General features: G+C 48.6%; 1 protein-coding gene across 8 annotated transcripts in view; it reads right to left on the reverse strand.

The window, feature by feature from the left end:
* The window catches only part of MLPH (melanophilin), a 60,650-nt gene extending 42,995 nt beyond the window's left edge, over positions 1–17,655 (reverse strand). For 2 of the 8 annotated variants that reach the window (XM_075934038.2, XM_075934031.2), the window contains exons 1-2: positions 17,296–17,653; positions 3,880–4,015 (exon numbers count right to left, since the gene is read on the reverse strand). In XM_075934038.2, coding sequence (XP_075790153.2) covers positions 3,880–3,989 — 110 coding nt within the window. In that variant the 5' untranslated portion in view covers positions 3,990–4,015; positions 17,296–17,653. Of the gene's footprint in view, positions 1–3,879; positions 4,016–17,120; positions 17,273–17,295 lie in introns of those variants that run through there. The other 6 variants (XM_075934034.2, XM_075934033.2, XM_075934037.2 and 3 more) reach the window with 6 other exon arrangements.
* Between the last annotated feature and the right edge of the window lie 4,806 nt (positions 17,656–22,461).

Raw genomic sequence — 22,461 nt, forward strand, 5'->3', positions numbered from 1 at the left:
GGTAAAAACGGAGGAATTGATAAAAGCGGATTGGAGAGAGAAATCAGCCAGTTTCTAGGCCCGGCGCACGTGTGCTCCCAGCCATCAAATGATCTAATCCCGCTCTTTTCTAGCCCGAGCATTTGGCTAGGCTGCTTCTTTTGAATCACATGGCAGAGGCTTTTGTGCCGCTGGTGCACTGGTGCACAAATGCATTCAGGACCAGTGACCAGAAAGAAAAAAGAAGGCACGGCTTCCTGTCACACCGAATCAAACTCACTGGCTGTAAAACTCCTCTCCCTCCCGACCCCAGGTGAACCCTTCAGACTGCCCTGCGCTCAACTGCAGCTCTCCGGAGACAGTCTCCTGGGGAGTCTCCGAGCTCTCTTGTGCCCTCCTCTGAATCACACATTTGACAGCATGTGGAGAACGATGGAGAGGGCCGGGCAGAGAGGATAAAGTTTGTCGGACAGCGTCGTTGGGAATTTCTGCTCCCGAGAGGCATGCGGGAAAGGCTGTTGGTCAGGAAGGAAACTCCTTGGCAAAGCTGCGGAGAAACTTGAACACATGATGGCATCTTGCAGGCATTAGTTGTTTCTGGTTGCCATGGACACTAGAAATGCACTCCCTCCTGAACTGCCAGGAAGTCAGCTCAGCATGGACACGGGAACACGTTTTATGGGTATAGACGCCATACAGGAGTCAATGCAATTGGCCTCTCCGGGAAGCCACCCAAACTGATGATTCAAGGCGGAGCAGCTTTGCTTTCCACCACTTACCTCGGCGTGCAGTGTAAACAATTCTCTCCCCAGAACAGGAGCAGTCTTTCCTGTCTCTTTCCGGGTAACGATGTTAACTTAACACCCTGCAGGAGTCACAGGGCACAGCTCTTAGAACGACAGAGATGATCATTCACTCGGAATAAGAAGTGTGGCCTCCCCCTTCAGACTCGGTGGCTGTGTCTAGACTGGCAAGTTTTTCCACAAAAGCAGCTGCTTTTGCAGAAAAACTTGCCAGCTGTCTACACTGGCTGCTTGAATTTCCGCAAGAACACCGACTCCTACTGTCTGAAATCAGTGCTTCTTGCGGAAATACTATGCTGCTCCTGTTCGGGCAAAAGTCCTTTTGCGCAAAGCTTTTGCGCAAAAGGGCCAGTGTAGACAGCTCAGATTTGTTTTGTGCAAAAAAGCCCCGATCGCGAAAATGGTGATCGGGGCTTTTTTGCGGAAAAGCGCGTCTAGATTGGCACGGACGCTTTTCCGCAAAAAGTGCTTTTTCAGAAAAGCGTCCGTGCCAATCTAGATGCTCTTTTCCGCAAATGCTTTTAACAGAAAACTTTTCCGTTAAAAGCATTTGCGGAAAATCATTCCAGTCTAGACGTAGCCAATGTGTGTTGCGCTGCTGAGCTCATTCCAGTGGGTGTGGGAGTGCATTGGTCCGGTCAATTGGATGCAAGGGTAGTCTGCTCTTGGTGCATCACGCCCTTTAACTCCGGTCATCTGAAGAAGTGGGCTGTGCCCATGAAAGCTCATGATCCCATCGACATGTTTTGTTAGTCTATAAAGTGCTACCTGACCATTTGTTGTTTTGCTCTCTAATGAGTTACCCTCACAATGGTCCTGAGAGGCAGGACATTGTACAGGCGGGAAAGACAGGCACGTAAAGATGAAGAGACTTGCCCATGGTCACACAAGAACTTGGTGCCAGAGCAGGGAACCCAACTCAGGTCTCCCAAGTTCTAGTGAGTGCCTTAAACACTGGACTTTACTCCTGATCTGAAATTTGCTCTGAAGTCTATTCCGAGAAATTCTTCGGTGCCCCTTTTTCCACACACTGTCCAGAGAAGGCTGATACGAGTGAGGGCCCTTTGGTGGCCATGGGTAAGGCGCTCCGATGTGGGTTCTGAAGACTCCCGTTATTCTTCGTGTGATTGTTATGTTCTGTTGTAAACTGTCCCCTTTGTCAAAGAGAAACAACCAATCCGAGGCTGCCGCAAAAGAGCAAATTTAGCCCTGGTGTAAGTGCATGCAATGCCATTTTAAAGCCATGCACCATGCACTTTAAAGCCATCACCATGCACCATAATGCCATTTTAAAGCCATCTAGCTATGCAAAGACTGACTCTGGCCCCAGGTTGTGCGCTGGAGCCACGCCCCGCACACAGACCAGGGTGGCTCATGCATGCAGAGTGCACGTAGGCATGAGACAGTCACTCCTTCCGTTCTTTTGAGCCACAGGACAGAAATCAATGGGTTTCCTACCCCCGGAGCACATCGGAAAACAGTGATTTGCCAATTTCAATCTCCTCCAGTCGCTCCCCAATTCAGAGCCCACCAGGTCAGCAGAAGTTCAGCATCGCGCAGAGGATGAATTAATTCGTTTGCATAAAACCCAAGTCTTTAGTCAACCCCCTGTTCAAACGGAAGCTGGACATTTCTGCTAGTTGGAGCAAATATAGTTAACATTCCCTCCATATAGTATCAGTGTTGATATGGATAATACATGCTGTAGAGGGTAGGGATGTAAGAACTAGTCAACTATCTGATAAGTATAAGCGTATTGGATAGTTGAGTAGTCCCTCAGCTACTTGATCCCCTCCCCAAAGAGGCAGCAAGGTGGGGGGGGGGGCGGGCAAGGGGCCAGTGTTGGGGGGGGGGGTGGCTTAAAAGCCAGTTCCCCCCAGCACTGTCTCCGGGGGGCGCAGGGGAGGCAGAGGGGCAGCAGGGACCTGGTGCAAGCCGGGAATCAGCTGTCCTGGTGCACGCTGCGTCTCCCTCTGCTGCACTTCTGATTTTTAAATGTATTAAGAGCCTGCTGGCTCTTAATACATTTAACAGGCAGAGTCGCAGTGGGATTAGCTCCTGGGGCCAGCACCTTCACAGTTTCCCCCACTTATTGACTAATTGATTAGTTATAAATGGTGACCTGCTCTTTTTTAAGCTGCCCACTCAGGAGAACCATGTAGCTATTTGAATCTACCACCTTGTTAGTTTTTAAAAACTAGCCAATAAAAATACCAGCAAAGGAGCTACAACATTCCAGACACTGAAAGTGGCGGCAAATGCACATGCATCTTTGAAACCAGATTTTGGCCTGGGACATTCCCTGGGTGAGGGTGCTACATTTTGAGTGCGGGATTTAGCTGGCTAAAACTGGTGTATGTCACTGATGTTAAAAAAAAAAAAAAAAAAAAAAAAATAAGTAATTAATTCTGATGGAGCTTCACTGATTTGAACCAGAAGGCTACATTGGCACCCCTTTCTGGAAAAGGGATGCTAATGAGACACTTCGGAATTGCAAATGCCGCGGGGGATTTAAATAGCCCCCGCGGCATTTGCATGAACATGGCTGCCGCTTTTTTCCGGCTCGGGGTTTTGCCGGAGAAAAGCGCCAGTCTGGACGGGATCTTGTGGAAAATAAGTACTTTTCCGGAAGATCTTGAAAGTAGGAATAAGGGATCTTCCGGAAAAGGGCTTATTTTCCGCAAGATCCCGTCTAGACTGGCGCTTTTCTCCGGCAAAACCCCGAGCCGGAAAAAAGCGGTAGCTATGTTCATGCAAATGCCGCGGGGAATATTTAAATCCCCCGCGGTATTTGCAACTCTGAAGTGTCTCATTAGCATCCCTTTTCCGGAAAAGAGTGCCAGTGTAGACACAGCCGATGAGTATCTCAAACTCCCTCTTGAGGCAATAGCCAAACGCAATGGACGAGGTTAACACAATGGGCTGCTCCTTTCTCCTATTGGCTTTGCTGGCAGCGGGGTCAAGGCCTAACTATTTTTTTCCACAAACTGTTCACTTGGTCTAGTCTCACATGGAAAGAGAAATACGAGATCCGAGCAATGCTATTTCCTTCTGTGAGTCACCAGAGCCTTAAAGTGCCTGTAAAGAATGTACTCACTCCAATCTTTCTTCCTCTTTCTTCCGCAGATCAAAGTCCCGTTGAACCACATCCCAAACGTGCTTGGCCTCTTCATCTGTTAGCTTGGAAAGATCCAGTTTCCTTCCCATCCTAGCACGAAGTTGTGTCAGGGGAGCTAAAACAAAACAAACAAACAAAATCCAATGAGAGCAATAAAAAATACTCCAGGAAGGTCACCTAAGAGCTAGCCGAGATGTGCGTTTATTGGCACGTTCTTTGCCAGGAAAAGTGCACGCCCATGCATCTCCGGGGAGGCGTTTCATATTGACAGAGGGATGGGATTTCATTTCAATGGCTTGGTGCGTGAGCTGATGTGGTGTATAATGGGGGGCCAGTAGGGACAATGCCAATCACTTGCTGACATAGCCTGCCTTCAGAGAGAGACCTTGTGGCAGTGTGAGGTCTACAGACAGTCTCCCTGGAATTCGGGGAAGGCTCTCTTCCCTCACCCAGTCGTACTGAGAGAGCCTGATGCACCTGAGCCCTTGATTTGGAGAGGAAAACGCTCGTTATTAGGTAGCGCTTTGTAAACGGCCCACGCGCCTGAATTACACCAAACAACTCCCGGCCTGATGTCTGAGGGACTGCGTGACAGGGCTTCTAGAACCTTCTCTGCATGCCATGGCCGCTATAGGAGGAGAAATGTAATCCCCGTGGGCGCCAAGGCTGGCTTTTGTCAACGTGTGGGCTCTCCCTTGCCTTATTTGCTATGCTAGGCTGCAGGGCTAACGGGGTTCAAACCAACCGGCCCTCAGGCCTTATGGCCTCTTGGATTTTGAGAGCAAATTCTAGTTGTGCTGGCTGTGGTCCCTGCCTGCTGACTCCCCCTTGCTGGCTCCTCCCCAACTGATATCAGCTACAGCTCCTTGATCGTTAGCCTGACCTGAGCATCCATGGACAAGGGTGTTGCTGTTCCTCAGCGATGCGCCACCGCCTTTGGCCTGCTGAAAACACTCTTGAGGTACCTGCTCCACCCAACAGTCTCAGAACATCATTCCCCTGCTTCTTCCGCATCGTTGGCCCATTTCTTGCTTGTCTGATGTGGCCCCAGCTTTGTCCCATGCCTAGTTGGGTTGCAACTTATGTAGCCGTGCCACCGTACCATTAATTTTTGCACCCAGAATTCACTAGTGTCACCGTCACAACCACAATGGCAAGTCTGGTTTCATTGCACGTGCACAATTATGGAGCGCAGGAGGTTTAAAACTCTGGTAGCTGTTAACAGTGTGAAAGTATATTTAATTTCTTTCCAGAATGGGGGGCCACACTAGCTAACCGTCTCCCATGTGACCCTCCACGTGACTCCACCCCCCCCAGCTTGTCCTTTGCCTCCGCTCTCCATCCCACATTACCTGGGGAAAGGGGCACTGGGGGTGGTACAGCAGCGGGAGGAGCTGCCCCCTCCCAACAGGGAAAAGAGCAGAACTCACAGCCCCCTGCCCCTTACGCTTCCACGGAGCTGCCTCTCCGCACATGGCAGCTGGGTTGGGGGCAGGGCTGGGGTTCTGCTCCTTTCCCCATTGGGCAGGGCAGCAGCGCACAAGGTCAGGGGAAAGGAGGTTTTCCAATAGGCCGTGGCGGCTATAAACAGCTTGTGGGTACAGCGTATCAGCCTAGCCTCGCTTACTTTCACCTCTGGTTATTCACAAGAGCCCTAACATGCAGCACAAGCCGCAGGATGACACCTAAGTTCTTCTGGTTGCCACAACAGGCCTAATTATCTCCTTTCCTTGTCATTCACTCACTAAAACATTTCTCTGCCGCTCAAGACAAAATACTCTGGGTAGCCAAAGGACACTGTTTTCTACATTTGTAGGAGCAAACGTTACTGTACATGCTCCTCCCCTCTCTGGGCACTGAAGCCATGCGGAAGACATACTAAGGAGGTACAAAATTCTGCCTGAGAAGTTCTAACAAAGCCTCATCGCAGCTTGTTAGCTGCTTTATTTCCTCTGTCAGGCCTGAGAGAGAGACATTGAGCTGGGCGATTCACTTGGGGCATCTGGTAGAGTAACATCAGCTGGGCTTGGGCCCGAAAAGGACTTCAGGAGAGCTGAATCCAAATTCAAATGAATTTGGTGTAGACACGGAGTTCTCAGGAGAAGCCAGTATGCACAGTAAGCCAATGCTTTTCCTTTGAAGCCAGGAATCTATTGCTAGCTCACCTATGATGCGTCTACACTGCGCCTGTAGCTTGAAATAAGCTATGCTATTTCAGCTATGCAAACTGCGTAGCTTATTTCCAAATTTGGCAATAACCTACTATTCCAAAATGTCCCTTAATCCTTGTGGAATGAGGTTTACAGGCATGTTAGAATAGCAAGCCTGTTATATTTTGAAATAATGGCCTTGCTGTGAAGACGCTGGATAGCTATTTTGGGATACTCCGGTATCCTGAAATAGCATTGCGGTGTAGATGTAGTCCTAGAGGATTTGGGGGCCCAATTCATTAACTGGCAGAAGTAATCAATGAGTTTATCAGCAAATTACATAAACTAATTTGAGAGTGGCTTTGCATCAGTGAATCCAAACAGCAGGTCAATAGATGTCCAAGGGCTTTTTTGTTGCAATTATCCCAGGACCTCTCGAGCATGGATTTGCTTCTGTTCCAAATTCAAGCCTATTCATACTTGTACTGAGTATGTATGCGCCTGTTTGCAGTTTCCAGTCCCTTCACAAACACAACACCACATATGGTGCCCAGACAAGGAAGGAAATATCTTGTTGACAAGACAGTCACACGCTTTTGGTCCCACCAGGCAACAGATCAAGTGATTAGTGTCATATCTCACTATATAGAAACTTACTCCAATTAGAATAAAATTGGCACACACAACCAACTGCTTGTACAATGATGACAAGTTTGACAGCCTGGTCTTAGGCCATATCTCTACTTATGTGCCGGCGATCAATCTTCTGGTGTTTGATTTAGCAGGTCAAGTTAAGACCTGCTAAATCAAATGCTGAGAGCACCCCATGTTGGCACTGGTACTCCTTGCAGTGGGAAGAAGTAAGGGAAGCTGACGGGAGTGTTTGCGCCTGTTGATGTCCCACTGCGAAGACAGTGCCAAGCTTAGCTTAAGGTATGTTGAGTCTAGCTACATTATTTACGTAGCTGGCGGTTGTATCTTAAGCCGACCTTCCGGGTCTAATATAGACCTTGTTTTACTCTCACTGCTATTAGAGTAAATGGTAATGCTTCCCACAATCTTCAGCAGAAAGAGGATCGCTCCTTATTTTACAATGTGAAGCCTAGTCTGAAAATGTTATAGGGCCAGATTCTGCCCCCCTATCTACCGAGTGGTGCCTCACACCCAGGAAATCAATGGAATAGCTTTTGAAGGAAGGCACCACGAAGCCCAAGAACTGAACACGAAGCTTCAGCTCATTTTCTTGAGTCTCATATCACTGAAATCACCCAAACGCTCACCAGCGTCAAAGGGACCCAGGTCCTGCCACGAGTGTAAGCACAATGCTTAACTGTAAGAAGTGGAGTAGACTTGCTGGAATCGATTTTGATAGCTCATCAATGGAACAACCCACATACTCAGGCGGGTTGAAGAAATGGAACAGCAGCAGAGTTGGTCTAAGAGCTACCTGTTGGTTTTACAGTTCCTAGTAGCAGGCCTTCAATATTGTGGTTTTCATCAGCAAAGTTATCTTGGTCAGCAATAGACCCACATGGCGGTCAGACTCAGCAGCAGCACATGAAAGTGACATTTCACTAGAATTCAACAGCCACGCAATAAAATAAGGTCTCCCTTGATGCAGTTCGAGCAAATGAGCAGCATTTAAATATTAACCTCTCTCGGACCTAGTTTCCAATGGGAAAGCCATCCCCTGCTGGTGAACGGCACATACTGACGGAAGCTCGTTTTTTTAAAACATCCATTCATGGAATTGTGCAGCGTTACACAAGAGCTTTCCCCAACGCAAAAGCCACACACAAGCCCTCCTATTTTAAGAAGGAGACACCAACGTGACCATCAGCTGATTTCCCCCTCAATTTCCTCCCCTTACGAATGGATGAATAAAACGCCCACAGCTTATGAACGCGAGTCAGGAGATGTTTTACGCAGTTCACTGCTGGTCACCACGGATGAGTCCGAGGGAATCGAGCTCCACCTCATGGAAGTTCAGACCCGCTGATGGGGGGCGGGGAGGGGAAAGGGACAACTGTCCGGGGCCTGGTGATTCTAAAGGGCCCAGGGCTCCTGGATGCCATGGCAACCGGCATCCCTGGCTCTTTAAATCGCCACCGGAGCCCATGTGGCACGATCCAGGTAGCTCTAAGGGCTGGGGGGGGGGGGGGTAGCATTGAGGGCTGGCTGCCATGGCCCTGCCCCTTCTGCCCAAAGCCCCACCCCCCCCTTGCCCAGGGACCCAATATGGCTTGTCACCTCCCCTATATAAAACGATGTAAAGCCATGTAAAGAGAAGCCGGCTACACCAGTGGAGGGTCTGCCCCAAAGGTGTCACAATGCCAGCACCACTGGAATAAGGCCTTTTTGGTTTTTTGCCACTTCGGCTAATAGCTCTGTCAGTCAGGGGCCTGGATTTTTCCCCACCTGACAGACACAGGTACGGTGAACTATGTCTCCCTGTAGACCAAGCCTAAGAACCAACAGGCTTCTCAAACTCAACGTGATTTTCAGAAGAGGAGCCCAGGGCGGCACGCAAAATGAAGTGTGCAACTGCATGCCTGTTTGCACACAAGGTTCCCCAAGAGGTGCGTAGAAATCAGATACCCGTACATACAAGTCAGGCCATCTCTGGCTGGAGTATAGCTTGGCCAGATATCCCAACTGGACGCCATTCATGGCAATGGTGTTGGGTCTGCCCAGCCAGGAAAGTTGGCACCCCTAAATTTATCGGACTGGCAAGGACTTGCAAATGGAAAAACCAGCATGTACCACTAAGGTTGTTTAAATGGAGTTGCCCTTGCCTCAGTCCTTCCAGCCAAGCCAATGCACTGTCATGGAGACTTCAGTTTTCCATGTCGGGGGCATCAGCAAAGGGTCTCTCGGAAGCTGCCTCAGAGCATGTTCAACAGGAGGGAGAGGTGCTGAAGGATGAGGTGCTAAGCCAGGCAGAAAAAGGAGGAGACTCTCTCTGCTCTTAGCACGAAAGGAGGAACAGTATTCCCCCACCCCCGGCCTCTCCCGAACCCCCGCTCAGGAAGAAGGGGCATGCGTTCTGCTGGGTGGTATTCAGGACACAAAAGAGTTGCAAATTCAGGTCAACGTCGATGAACAATTTAGATTAAAACAATAACACGTGGGAGAAAAAGCCAGAAATTGTCATGGCTTGCTTTGGCTGGTTCCAGATGGAAAGTTTCACCTTTTCATTTCGAAGCCGTGAATTTAGAACTAAAAAAAAGGGGTGATAAATACTGAAAAATAACCCAAAGCAAACAATCGGGGGGGGGGGGGGGGAATTAGCTTTGGGTGCCACTTGCTTGTTTGCACCCACCCAGCAGGGGGCGCTCACGAGGGGCATGTGCTCTGTCGTCACGGGACCCCTGTCAGATGTGTTTTCAGTGGCTCCCTACTCTGGCCAAGCCACACACGGTCGATGCACATGAACTTAAAAAAGCCCTCCCAGGATAGGAGGTCCAACAGGGCCTGTCCCTGGGCCCTTGGTAACGTCTGCAGCCATGTCTCCGGGCTCAGGGCTCAGTCCTCGCTGGGCTGGCGTATGATCTGGCCCTGTGTTGGTACAGAGCAGTGTCCCCCGGGCTGTCTCCATGGAAACATTTGGCCTTTAAATTCCAGCCCTCTGCTTGGGCTTCCGAATCAAGCGTGTCCCCTTCTCAGGGCTTGGGTCACCCTGCCAATGGATGCACCAGATCCCTCCCCAGGGACCCTGGAAATAGCAGCCACTTGCTGCTGCTATTTCCAGGGCCAGTCCCCATGGGACCCCTTGCTCTTCTCCCGCACCTCAGTATTATCTGGTCCCTGGTCCTATTTACCTGTCCAGTTCCTTCCAGTCCTCCTCCCGCTTCTCGTCCCAGCCAGCAACTGACCTTCCCAGCCCCTGCAGGGCATCTTTTAACTGAGCCTGCTGGGCTCTGATTGGCTGCTTCCTTCTAGCCCAGGGGTGTCCAAACTTTTTTCAAAGAGGGCCAGATTTGAAGAAGTGAACATGCGTGAGGGCCGTCCCCGCACTCTCAGCCCCAAGGCGGAGGGCCCGCAGGGTCGGAGGTGGGCGGAGAGCGCAGGGCACGCCGGCCTCACGGTGGCCCGGGGGCAGGGCGAACCCACAGCCGAGCGGGGGAGCGGGGCTGCGGACGTGCCCTAGAGGGCAGGCTCTAGGACCGCGGAGGCCATGGGCAGCGGCGGCACGGCCGGAAGCGGCGCGCTGGACGCGCCAGTTCAAAAGAGCGCCGGGGAGCCAGGAGAGGGGGAGGAAGCGGGGGCCGAATTAAATCGGAACACGGGCCGCAATTGGCCCGCGGGCCGGACTTTGGACATGCCTGTTCTAGCCTTTCTAGGCAGACTTGGAGGATGCACCTTCACTGCTCCTTTTCTGGAGCAAGGTGTGATGGGACCGCAAGGCCTCTAGCAGAGGGCCTGAAAGGCCCTGCTACGCCCTGTCAAAATATTATATTCAATCATAAACCATCCCCCTCCGCAGCTTTTCCTGTCTAGTAAGAAAAACAAAATAATTCACATTTGGTTCAAACTGGACAATATATATATATATATTTTTAAAGATGTTTTGGTTTGGTTCCTGAACCGCAAAAAAAAAAAAAAAAAAAAAAATCCCTTTTTTGCTCAGCTCTGCCATGCACTAGACTTCCTGAAATCAGGGCAATCAATGTTATTTCAAAACTGCTGCACCTGTCCATGTACAGCAGAGTTAAACTTTTTGGGTATGTCTACACTACCCTCCTAGTTCGAACTAGGAGGGTAATGTAGGCATACCGCACTTGCAAATGAAGCCCGGGATTTGAATTTCCCGGGCTTCATTTGCATAAGCGGGGAGCCGCCATTTTTAAATCCCCGCTGGTTCAAACCCCGTGCAGCGCGGCTACACGGGGCTCGAACTAGGTAGTTCGGACTAGGCTTCCTATTCGTGGAACGAGGTGTACCGGTAGTTTGGAATAGGAAGCCTAGTCCGAACTACCTAGTTCGAGCTCCGTGTAGCTGCGCTGCACGGGGTTCGAACCAGCGGGGATTTAAAAATGGCGGCTCCCCGCTTATGCAAATGAAGCCCGGGAAATTCAAATCCCGGGCTTCATTTGCAAGTGCAGTATGCCTACATTACCCCGCTAGTTCGAACTAGCGGGGTAGTGTAGACATACCCTTAGATATTATTGGCCAGATTGTCTGCTGGTGTCAACCAGAGCAATTCCCTGGATTTAGATGGAGCAATGCTGATTTATACCAGCTGCGATCCCGGTGCTGCAAATCTGGGTTTCTTCACCAGGCCTTCAGTGCTCCAAACTCCCTAATGGCCACACTCTCGGAACGGTGGCAAATCCCTCCCATGCGCAGGAGCAAGAGGTCCTGGATGTGCTGAAACTGAGGTCTGCGTTTTGCAGCTCCGGCCCTTCTCCGAGTTGAAAGAAGGCAAGCAAAACTCCCACCGAAGGATCCCATGTACGGGATGGAGAAGGGTATATTGGATCATTCTAATTATTATTCTCCTCCTTTAGATCCAACCTTTATAAAATCTTGACCCTTGCTGTAAGGGGCTACATGGTGGCTTTACCGCTTGCTTTGAAGGAAAAGTTGTGCATGGTTGCACCGTACTGGGCATGAACCAGAGCCCAAACTGTGGCTAGTCACGATTCTCTCTTGCTTCATGGGAGAACTAAATCATATGCAATAGCTCTACATAAGAACATAAGAATGGCCAGACTGGGTCAGACCAAAGCTCCATCTAGCCCAGTATCCTTCCCACAGTGGCCAATGCCAGGTGTTCCAGAGGAAGTGAACAAAACAGGTAAACCTCACGTGACCCTCTCCTGTCACCCATTTCCAGACAAACAGAGGCTAGGGACACCATCCCTAATGGCTAATAAGTATTGACAGACCTATGAATTTATCTAGTTTTTTTTCTAATCCAGTGAAAGTCCTGGTCTTCACAACATCCTCTGGCAAGGAGTTCCACAGGTTGACTGTGCGCTGCATGAAGAAAAACTTTCCTTTGTTTGTTTCAAACCTGCTACCTATTGCCTATCCCTGGTGCAGCTTCCTTCCCTCTGCATGTAGGCCTGGCTATGCTGGCTAGCGCATTGGGAATGAGGGGCATAGATTCAAGGCTTGGCCTGGCTGCTGTCTCCCTCCCGCACTACGACATGTGATGAGGGGAGAACCAGCTTACAGCCCCGTATTCCTGTGGGGGTGTTCTCAGGCTTGCCCCAAGTGATTTTCCAGTCTGCTTGACATCAAAGCAAATGATTGATGCAAAATGCAAGCCAGCAGTGTCAGTAATACTCTCATGACAATCATGCTAAATCAAAGGAGCGCCGCTGCTAATAAATAATGTGTATTTAGTATTCACATGCCATCGTTTCAATTATTATGAGCATGGTTCAGATGTTCTTCTTCTACTTTTGATCGGTCCTTAACAAGGACCAGATACTATTCACACTGCCTTCAACAGGAGTCAGATGCCAGCCAACGGGAGAACAATCTGACCCTGAGAAATACACTTAAAAAAATGTCTGTGAGTTTGAGAATCCAGGGGCAGATTCTCATCCCTTTCCTCACATTGAGTAGTAGTTTACTCCGGAGGCAGCAGTTCCGTGCAAGGCTGGAGGAAAGTACGACTTGGTGTGAGAAAGGACCATATAATCAGGTCCTATGTCAAGAAGGTAGGACTTCCTCCTTGAGAAACCATGTTTGACCATGCCTACAGGGAGTTAAATTCTGATCGCTGCTATAAGCAGTGTAAATCTGGTCTACTGTCTTGGGAATTACATTAGTGAAGAGTCTCACTAGTAGCCCTGTTAGTCTGTAACTTTATAAACAACGAATAGCCCCGTAGCACCTTAGAGACTAACAGATTTTTTTATATAGATAGAGTATCACGAGCTTTCGTGAGAATCTGATGAAATGAGTTTTACCCTTAAAGCTCATGATAACGCTATATTTTTATTAGTAAAGAGCTACTCTTGCTTTTATTTTTTGGTACTGTTGGAGTGTGTTAAATTGAACGCATCCATTCTTACAGAAACAACATGCGAATGTACCTGCCTCTGAGCAGATGTTAACACATGGCAAAGCCAGCCGCACTGTAAATCAATTAAAATTAATGGAAACTGACAATGTAAACAGTAACAGAACAAACGCACATTTATTCCTTTCCTGACATGCGTTCAAGCCTACAGCATGCACAGGTGTATAATGACTTCCATATCCCTATTACAACTGAAGAGAAATGGATAAGAACATAAAGTATTGAATGGATTTGGATGAAATTGACCGGTGGGAACAATGCATGAATGGCAACCACATTCCAGGAGCCACAGCTGAAAAATCAACAGACATTTTTCTCGCTGATTTTAATGACAGTGGTTACACCCGGGGTGAATTTAGTTTAACAGTTGTAGGCATGCAATGCTATTGTATGGGTTGCAAAGTAAAAGCATTTCCTAGAGTCACAGAAGTCAGAGATGGGTCTGACTTCTAATAATAAATGCCCATAGCAGGTGGAGTACTACTTCAGCCTTCCAGTTAACCACTCACATCCCTAATAGTTACTGTAATTATTAAACAGCTATTTATAGGTAGAGAAAAAGATCTTCAGCTGTGGAAAACCACAGCCCTGATCAGAGGGTACAAATGAATTAAGTTTCTTCTTAACATTTTCTTCCCCCATTCACACTGATTCTTAATGCATCAGTTTTTAAACCATTTCAGTGAAAATGGTTTGTGTTTGCACTCAATCGGTTCCCTGAAGCGCTGAGAATGCAAGCCCACACTAAAAGGAAAACGACTAGCAAACTGATCACCAGAACTGGGATGTGTGAAAGTAGCCAGCTAAGTTGAGAGAAATGAAACAAGTAAACTCTTAATATTTTAAAATAGTGGACAGTGAATTTGATTGACCCCTGTCCCCTCCCCACCACCTTTAAATAATTGAGGTTCAAGAAAGCATCTCTATTCTGGACAGAACATAAGCATGTGCTTAAAGTTAAGCATGTGCTTAAATTCTATCCTGAAGTTGTATCCTATAGAATGAGCAGCACAGAGGCAATTTTTAATTTTTTTTAAAACCCGACAACATCCCTGTTAAAAAATGAGCACTGGATCTTAGACACATGACAGAAATTCTAATGCATTTCCTTGTTTGTTCCCAATTTACTTCTGGCTGACCACAATTCTGGTGTCCTCTTGCTTATAGTACAGAAAATTATTCACATGAGAAATAAAGACCTCTGAGACTGAGCCTTCAGAAAGAGTTGTCTACACTAATGGAAGGAATTCCCCAGACTTGTACAGCATCCCATATGACCATTTTTTTATATCCTTCATTTTTGTTTTTAACACACATTACACAGCCTACATCTGGGTTTTGGAAGAGGTGGCAATGTAATGGTTAGTTTCTAACCACTGATTATGTTAAGCAAATTGATACACAGGCGATAAAATAAATACTTCAGTTCATCAGCTGTCCATATGTCACTAGCATGCTGGTCTTTGATCTACAGTACAGACACTAAATCAATTATGCACTCGAGTCTTCTGGAATGACCACGTGCATTAAGATTAGACTCGCACGATGATAAGATAATAGGTGCCCGATTCTCTGAAGTGCTGAATGCCCATTAAATTTAATGTGTTTGGTCAGCAATTCTGGAAATGTAACCCCTTGGGTGACTGCCCCACCGCTTTCAAAAGAAGCGGGTGCAAGCAAGAAATGACCAATAACATTTACTTAAAGGGGTGGGAGATTAAGTGAAATGGCATCTTTTCCAAGCTGTCTTCCACTAAGAGAAAAAACTAATGTTTATCGGACCAAATGATGAAGATAAAAAAACATAAGCAGCATTACTGTTTTTCTGCATGCAGCACACAGTAAACCTGTGGAACTCCTTGCCAGAGGATGTTGTGAAGATTAGGACTTTAACAGGGTTCAAAAAAGAGCTGGATAAATTCATGGAGGCTTGGTCCATTAATGGTTATTAGCCAGGATGGTTAGGAATGGTGTCCCTAGCCTCTGTTTGTCTGGAAATGGATGACAGGAGAGGGATCACATGATTACCTGTTGTGTTTACTTCCTCTGGGGCACCTGGCATTGGCCAGTGTCAGCAGACAGGTTGCTGGGATGGATGGACCTTTGGCCATTCTTATGTCCTGTAAAACTGTAGTGTTTTGAATCAACAAAACTATGGTATTTTAGCATATGGTGATGTCTGTTTGCATTTCCATTATAAAAATCAGCTATATTGGGTTTAAAACTTAAACACATAGCTTGTTCATTCGAGAAATTTATTCCAGAATAAGGCAGGGATATAAATATAAAATGAAACAGCTAATTTGAAATAGATTTATATTTGGACATGGTATTCCAGAATCTGATGTTCTGAAATCTTTGCAGTAATTTTACTTTTTTTTTTTTTTTTTTGGCTCGGCACAACTTTAAAATAGGAAGGCCTGAAAACCCCACAATTATTTTGGTTTCTCTAGAGCTGCTGAGGAGGGAGGAGGGAGCTTTTATAATGCTGGGAGAAAAGTAAAAAGGGTTGTTTTTAAAACTGTTTCATCAACAAGGCTCATGGCATATCATTTTTAGGTAATAGTTCTTATCCTTATTCGTATTTATATAAATTATAAAGGGGTGAGAGGAAATGAAGGAGGAAGGCATGGCGTAGGCTAAGGGGCTTCAGACATTAATTATTCTTAAAGACTTTTGAGGTAGAAGAATTGTTCTCCGGAAATCACAGGATATTGTACAGGTGCCAAGTAGACTTCAACAATACAAGTCAGAACTATTTTAATAATATCTGCTCTCTCTCACCCCCCCTCCCCGTGTCCACGCCCTACCCTTCCGGAATGCGTTAAATTTGCAGAGTATTAGCACGCTGCAGTATGCTGTATTTCAGAGCCACAGGATCAACCTAAATATCAGTCCTTGGAAGCAAAATCATTGTTGCCCCTTGCTGGAAGGTGAGGAGTGGTTCTCCATTTAGACTCAATAACAAGAGTCAGATAGAAGGGTGTAGGAAGGGCCCAGCTTGGCATGGTGCAAGGTGCCTTCAATTTCCACTGAAAACAGCAGCATTTGAGGGTCCCTCGCACCTTTCAGGATTAGAACTGAATTGCGCAGACTAAGTGGCATCCTGCGTCCAGCGGGCCTGTGCATTTTTGCTCTCCAAAAAATGAAACTAACCTCCCCTGTAGACAAGGGCCAGGAGGCGTTTTCATTTCAAACGCTACAACCTGAGCTATTGAAAGTCTTAAAGAGAAGTAACATCCCAGTACCCAGTGGTGTTATAGGCGTCAGCCCTACATAGGGCAGATTAGATAGGCATAACAATCTAGGGAGTTGCCCATTTATTCTGCTTATTCGGAAGCTGAAAATGAACCTCTTGGAGCATAATCCCATACCTCATGTACCCCTTATGGCTCCAATAAAGCCAACAGGAGTTTGGAGGCAAAAGCAGGCAGGAGTATATCTTGACCAGGCTCGTTAACCCACAGAGGCACATTACTAATGGAATTACCACACTCATCAGGAACGACCCTTACATTTTCAAGGGCGGCATGCAATGTACCTACATAGAAATGGAGTGGCAACCCAGGAAGGGGGTAATTCCCCCATGTATGGCTAAGCGAGGCTGTGTCTGAACCCCATGGCAGCAAGGGCATTCAGAGGAAACCGCTCCCCCCCATGGCGCACTCTTTGGAAAGCTGAGCTAAAGAAAAGGCTCCATCCAGGTCTTGCTTGTTAGTCTTTAAAGTGCTACATAGTCCTGGGTTTTGTTTCAGCTACACCAGACTAACATGGCTCCATTTCTATCATGATTTCAACTGGCCTTTTGCAGCCCCCAGCGGGTATCCGCTATAATATCCGAGCGACACCCCTCCTGAGGCCGGCTGGAAGGGTTCCCAGGGGTCTTACCTGCCCATGAACTAGCATGGGGCTGTCCTGTCGCACTGTTTAGACGCTCTGGGCTCCTGTTTTACAGGTGAATCCAGACTTTGCTTTGAAGACTCCCCTCCCCCATCATCCAACTGGGGTTTCTCTCCCTCCACCTTTCTTACCTTTGCTGCTGGCAGCACCCTGCCCTTTGCAGACCCGGGCTGGGGATTGCAGCAGGGCAGGGCTGGGGCACTAGCCGGGGCTCAGCTGAAGAAAGGGGCAAGCTCCATGAGTATTAGGCACCCCCAGTCCCTTTCCTGCCCCCCAACTCGCCCCAGATCCGACCGGGCACGTTACCGTGTGCAGGCTGCCGCCACCGCTGCTGTTACTCGGATCTCGTCTGGCTGGCCGGCGAGCCGGTCCCAGGGGGAGGAGTAAAATAGGGTTTGTCACATGCTGCCGATTAGCCACGCAGCAGCTGCCGCGGAGTCCGGCCCCTGGTCAGTTTCGGTCCGGCGGCGGGGGGACCCTGGGCGGCGGCGGCGGGGGGCAAGAGGCAGGCACCAGGGGACCCAATGCAACGCTGGGGCCAGGCCGGGGGAGGACGAGGTGGTCTCGGCACACTTGGAAAGGCGCAGCAAACTCCAAGCAAGGCGGCAAGGTTTCGTGAGCACGGAAGAGAGCCGGGATTTCAGCCCTGGGGCCTGGAAGCAGGTGATCGTGTAACAGAGAAATAACAAAAATAAAAAAAAAAAACTATGAAAAAAATCCAACCCCCAAACCACATCCCCCTGGTCATCTCCAGCAAATCAGCACTGTGCAGGGGGTCAGACTAGATCAGTGTTTCCCAAATGGTTTTCCGGGGAACCCTGGGGTTCCGTGAGAAAATTCCATTACAATAACATGTTGTTATTAAAATAATAATAAATATTAAGAATTTTATTGAAACTAGTTTTCATTGGTGTTGATCTCATGACCTTGCTTAGCATTTGTTGTTTATTATCCTTATTTATTTGTGATCTCCTTTTTCAGCTCCATATATGAGACTGCTATTAGGGGTTCCACAAAATTCTTTTGAGTTTAAAAAGGTTCTGTGGCCAAATAAAATTGGGAAACACTGGACTAGATGATCATAATGGTCCCTTCTGACCTTAAAGTCTATGAGTCTATGAGCTTGATTAAGGCTTTGAGAGAAAAAATAAAAATAAAAACATAAACAAAAGGTCAAGTGGAAGCCAGTGCATCCCGTGGCGGCTTTGGGCAGGGGCCAAACAAGTTGTTTGTTTAGTTTAGAAAAGAGAAGATTGAGGGGGACATGATAGCAGTTTTCTGGTTTCTAAAAGGGTGTCATAAGGAGGAGGGAGAAAACTTGTTCATCTTGGCCTCTGAGGATAGAACAAGAAACAATGGGCTTAAACTGCAGCAAGGGAGGTTTAGGTTGGACATTAGGAAAAAGTACCTAACTGTCAGGGTAGTTAAACACTGGAATAAATTGCCAAGGGAGGTTGTGGAGTCCCCATCTGTGGAGATATTTAAGAGTGGTTAGATAAATGTCTACCAGGGATGGTCTAGACGGTATTTGGTCCTGCCACGAGGGCAGGGGACTGGACTCGATGACCTCTGGAGGTCCCTTCCAGTCCTAGTATTCTATGATTCTATGATTCCTTCTGTTCCCTGATGGTGAGGAAAGGGACCAGCCAGCAATGTCCCCGTATGAATCTGGGGGGAGCTTCAGTCCCCCGTGCATCCTGAAGGGTGGGAGAGGAGGGGGTTGAAAGGTCGGGGCTGTGGCAGTCCCAGATGGGGGTGGAGGGGAGGCACGCTCCCAACTAGCCCTTTTAACTTGCCTGGTTTGATGAGAAGCCATCAAATGATTTTAGGAATCATTAAAAAAGAGATAGAGAATAAAAAAGAAAATATTTTATTGCCTCTGTATAAATCCCTGGAACACCCACATCTTGAATACTGTACAAATGTGGCTGCCTCATCTCAAAAAAGATATCTTGGCATCGGAAAAGGTTCCGAAAAGGGCAACAAAAACACCCCTTGTCCTGGCACAGCCCAACACTGGCCTTGCTTTAAGTCATGACAAGAGGGAGCTGCCTGCCGAATTTGGTGGTCCTACCATTTCGGAGGAGTTCTTGCACAAACAGACATAGAAACAGACTTGCAAGTTGCCATAGTTGAGCAAAAACACTTCCAAACCCAAACCAACCAAACAAAACCTGCAGCGTGAAACCACCGAGCTAGAATTCGTATGCAAAATTGACACCGTCAGAATGCGTCTGAATAGGGCCTGGGAATAGTTCACTCATTACAATATGTAAATTTTCCCTTTAGCTATTCCCACCCTCTTATCGCCCTGATTGAATTAGCCTCATTAGCACTGATGTAACCCATCCAATTTCTGTCGTTCTGTATATACTCCTGCCATCTGATTCTTTCGCTTCATGCCTCTGATGAAGTGGGTTCTAGCCCGTGAAAGCGTTTGCCCTAAAAAATAGGTTTCTCTTTAAGGTGCCACCAGACTCCTGGTTGTTTCTGCTGAAACAGACCAAAGTGGCTAATTAACCTCTATGAAAGTGGTTATAGGAGGTCACATTTGTTCTGTTGATTTAGAGCAAGTTTTCATTGCCTTCTCGGCACCTTGTTTGTTTCACAGGCATGATTCAAATCATGCCTCCTCTGATCACATTCCCTTTGGTTCTAGAGTGTTACGTAAGCAGAAACAGTGTCAGCCGTTCTGCTCAAATCGGAAAAGAGCCCCAGGCCTATTCATTACCAAGCTGAGACACATCATCTGACATGGTTTTCCTGCCATGATTTTGCAGTTAGAAACAGTGCCTGCTACAGTCGGAAAAGTGGTGCTCGAAGAGGCGTAGGCAGGGGAACCGGGATCCGGAGTGTTACAGCCAGACGCCTGCGAACGCTCCCTGCTGGTTCGAACGCTGAGCGATGTTCGCTACGCCACAGCCAGATGTACCCCGTGGAAAATCTGGGTTGTGGCTTCCACAGCAATGCCCCCGCCCCCCGCCCTCTAGCACAATCAGAGAGAAAAACGAAGCTGCATGAAGGAACAAAGGATGTAATCAACAGAGACAGAGCAGTGCCCTGTTATGTAACTGGAGTCTAGGGCCAGCTCCTGTTCCCACTGAAACTGGTGGGACAAACGGGGGTGACTTTCAGAGACGCAGGCTGGGACACAGAGCTCGGAGTGGCTCTGCAGCCTCTGGCCCACGAAGCGGGGTTGGTTGGAGGCGCAGAAGCCAGCCCCGTAGAGGGAGACGTGCTGGGCATTCACGGCCTAAGGGCCAAACCTGCCCCTCGCTGTGACCCCCATGCCCTGAGTCGCAAAGCCCCACCCCCACCTTTGGCCCTGCCGCCCCTGTTACGCCGGAGGAGCGGGACTGTGGGTGTAAAACTACGTGGGCAGGGACCCCTGACTGCTTGCAAGCCCAATGCTGCCCTTTTAGGGTCATTTTCTGTCTGCAGTGGGTATAATTCAAGCTGGCAGATGGTGAAAATGGTTGTAATTTTACCTGAAAGGGAATGAACAGGAAGGAGGGGGGCAGGGAGTGTTGTAGTAACGAGATCTTCATTAAGCATGCTGTGTGGCCCCAGCAGTACCACGCAGAGGTGCCAGAGTTTATGCACAGGCAGCCTGTTCCCAACAGCTCCCTGAATTAGGGCTCTTAGGCCAGGTCTACACTGGACCCGGCAGCTCAGCTTAAGGAATGCAACTCCACCTCTGTAGAACGCATACCTGGAGTCGGCTTACTTTAAGCCGAGTTTAGCGGCATCCCCACGACGGGAGGCCAGTGGGAGCAAACGTTCCTGTCAGCTTCCCTTCCTCCTTGCAGACGCAGAAGTACTGGACGATGGTGGAGGCACCCTCTGACTTTGATTTAGCAAGTCTTAACTAGACCTGCTAAATCAAACTCCGGAAGATCAATCTCGGCAGTAGTGATCTTCTGTTGAATGTAGACAAATCTTAGGGCTGGTTTACATAGGGAACTTACATTGGCATAGCTACCCCCCACGAATCCCACCCCTGGGAGAGAGACACAGCTATGCCAATCTCACCCCAGGGGGTAGAATTCTTCCTTCAACCTAACTTCTGCCTTTCGGGGAGGTGGGTTTCCTGCACGCAGAGCATTCGCCATCACAGAGGAACAAAATGTGCAGCTCACCCACATAGGGAGCCCATCGCATGAGCCAGCCCAAACCGCTCCCGGCAAGGGCATGGGAGGAGAGACTAACTGGTGTCCCGACACGTGCGGGCCGTGGCTGATTGATCTGGTCACTCATGACTTTCCATTCGGCTGGCTGCACTTTGAAAGGGCACCAAACAAGGGGCATGTTTTCCTTGGGGGGGTTACCAGCAGGAGCAGCTTTCCCCCGACCTACTGGATTGGCGAAGGCAGCGCGTGTCCGGAGCACAGACGAAGGGGGAAACTGGCATACGCAGTGTAGAATCACAGCACACTGGACCCAGAAGGGACCTTGAGGGAGCAAGTCCAGTCCCCTGCCCTCGTGGCAGGACCCAGCACCATCTAAATCATAGGATCCCAGGGCTGGAAGAGACCTCAGGACAGCATCGAGTCCAGCTCCCTGCCCAAGGCAGGACCAACCCCAACTCCATCATCCCAGCCAAGGCTTTGTCAAGCTAAGACTTAAAAACTTCTAGGGATGGAGATTCCACCCCCTCCCTAGGGAACCCAGCCCAGTGCTTCACCCCCTCCTAGTGACAGAGTGGGGGAGGTCTAGGTTGGATAGTAGGAAAAATGAATATCTAACCTAGATCATCCCTGACAGGTGTCTGTCCAACCTGCTCTTAGATCTCTCCAGTGATGGAGATTCCACAACCTCCTTGGGCAATTTATTCCAGTGTTTAACCCCCCTGCACAGTGAGGAAGTGTGGCACAGCATGTGGGGAAAGGAAAGGAAACAGCCAGGGGGGATGTCCTCTCTCTCCCGATTCAAAAGCGTCTTGCTTAACGCAGCTGGAGCAACCTTCTCTCCTACACCCACGTCAGTAGAATGAGCCGAGGAAAGTCAATTTCACGCTCGCTGCGGTGCCAGGAAGCCCGTCGGTGGCATGCGAGAGCCAGGAAGCATTTACACCTTGTTCCAGTAGCATAAAGGGTCTGAGAAGCCACCTGCTTATCAATCTGCTCATGTCATGTGCCAGGCTAGCTACTTCGTGAGCTGTGGCTGGAGGCCAGCCTGGGAGCTGGGCATTTTCCATGCTCTGCCCTTGCTCTGCTCCGTCTCTCTTTGGCCTGCCTGTGTCTGCCTCTTAGCTATAGAATGGGGCGCACACTGGCTCGCCGGCATGTTACAAGCATTGATTCATACATTTGGAGGGGGCTCTGAAGAGGTAGGCTGGGATGCAAAGGGGCAGTAGGGACATAGGCCTTTGACTCTCACTGGCTGGAGGTGGCACTTGAAAAATGCCACCCAGCAAGTGCCAAATACTAAAGATTTATATCCAAGTTGCAGGCTGGCTGGACCCGAAGGGAA

The sequence above is a fragment of the Pelodiscus sinensis genome, chromosome 7 (genome assembly GCF_052426305.1).
Source record: "Pelodiscus sinensis isolate ZL-2025 chromosome 7, ASM5242630v1, whole genome shotgun sequence".
NCBI classification, from domain to species: domain Eukaryota; kingdom Metazoa; phylum Chordata; order Testudines; family Trionychidae; genus Pelodiscus; species Pelodiscus sinensis.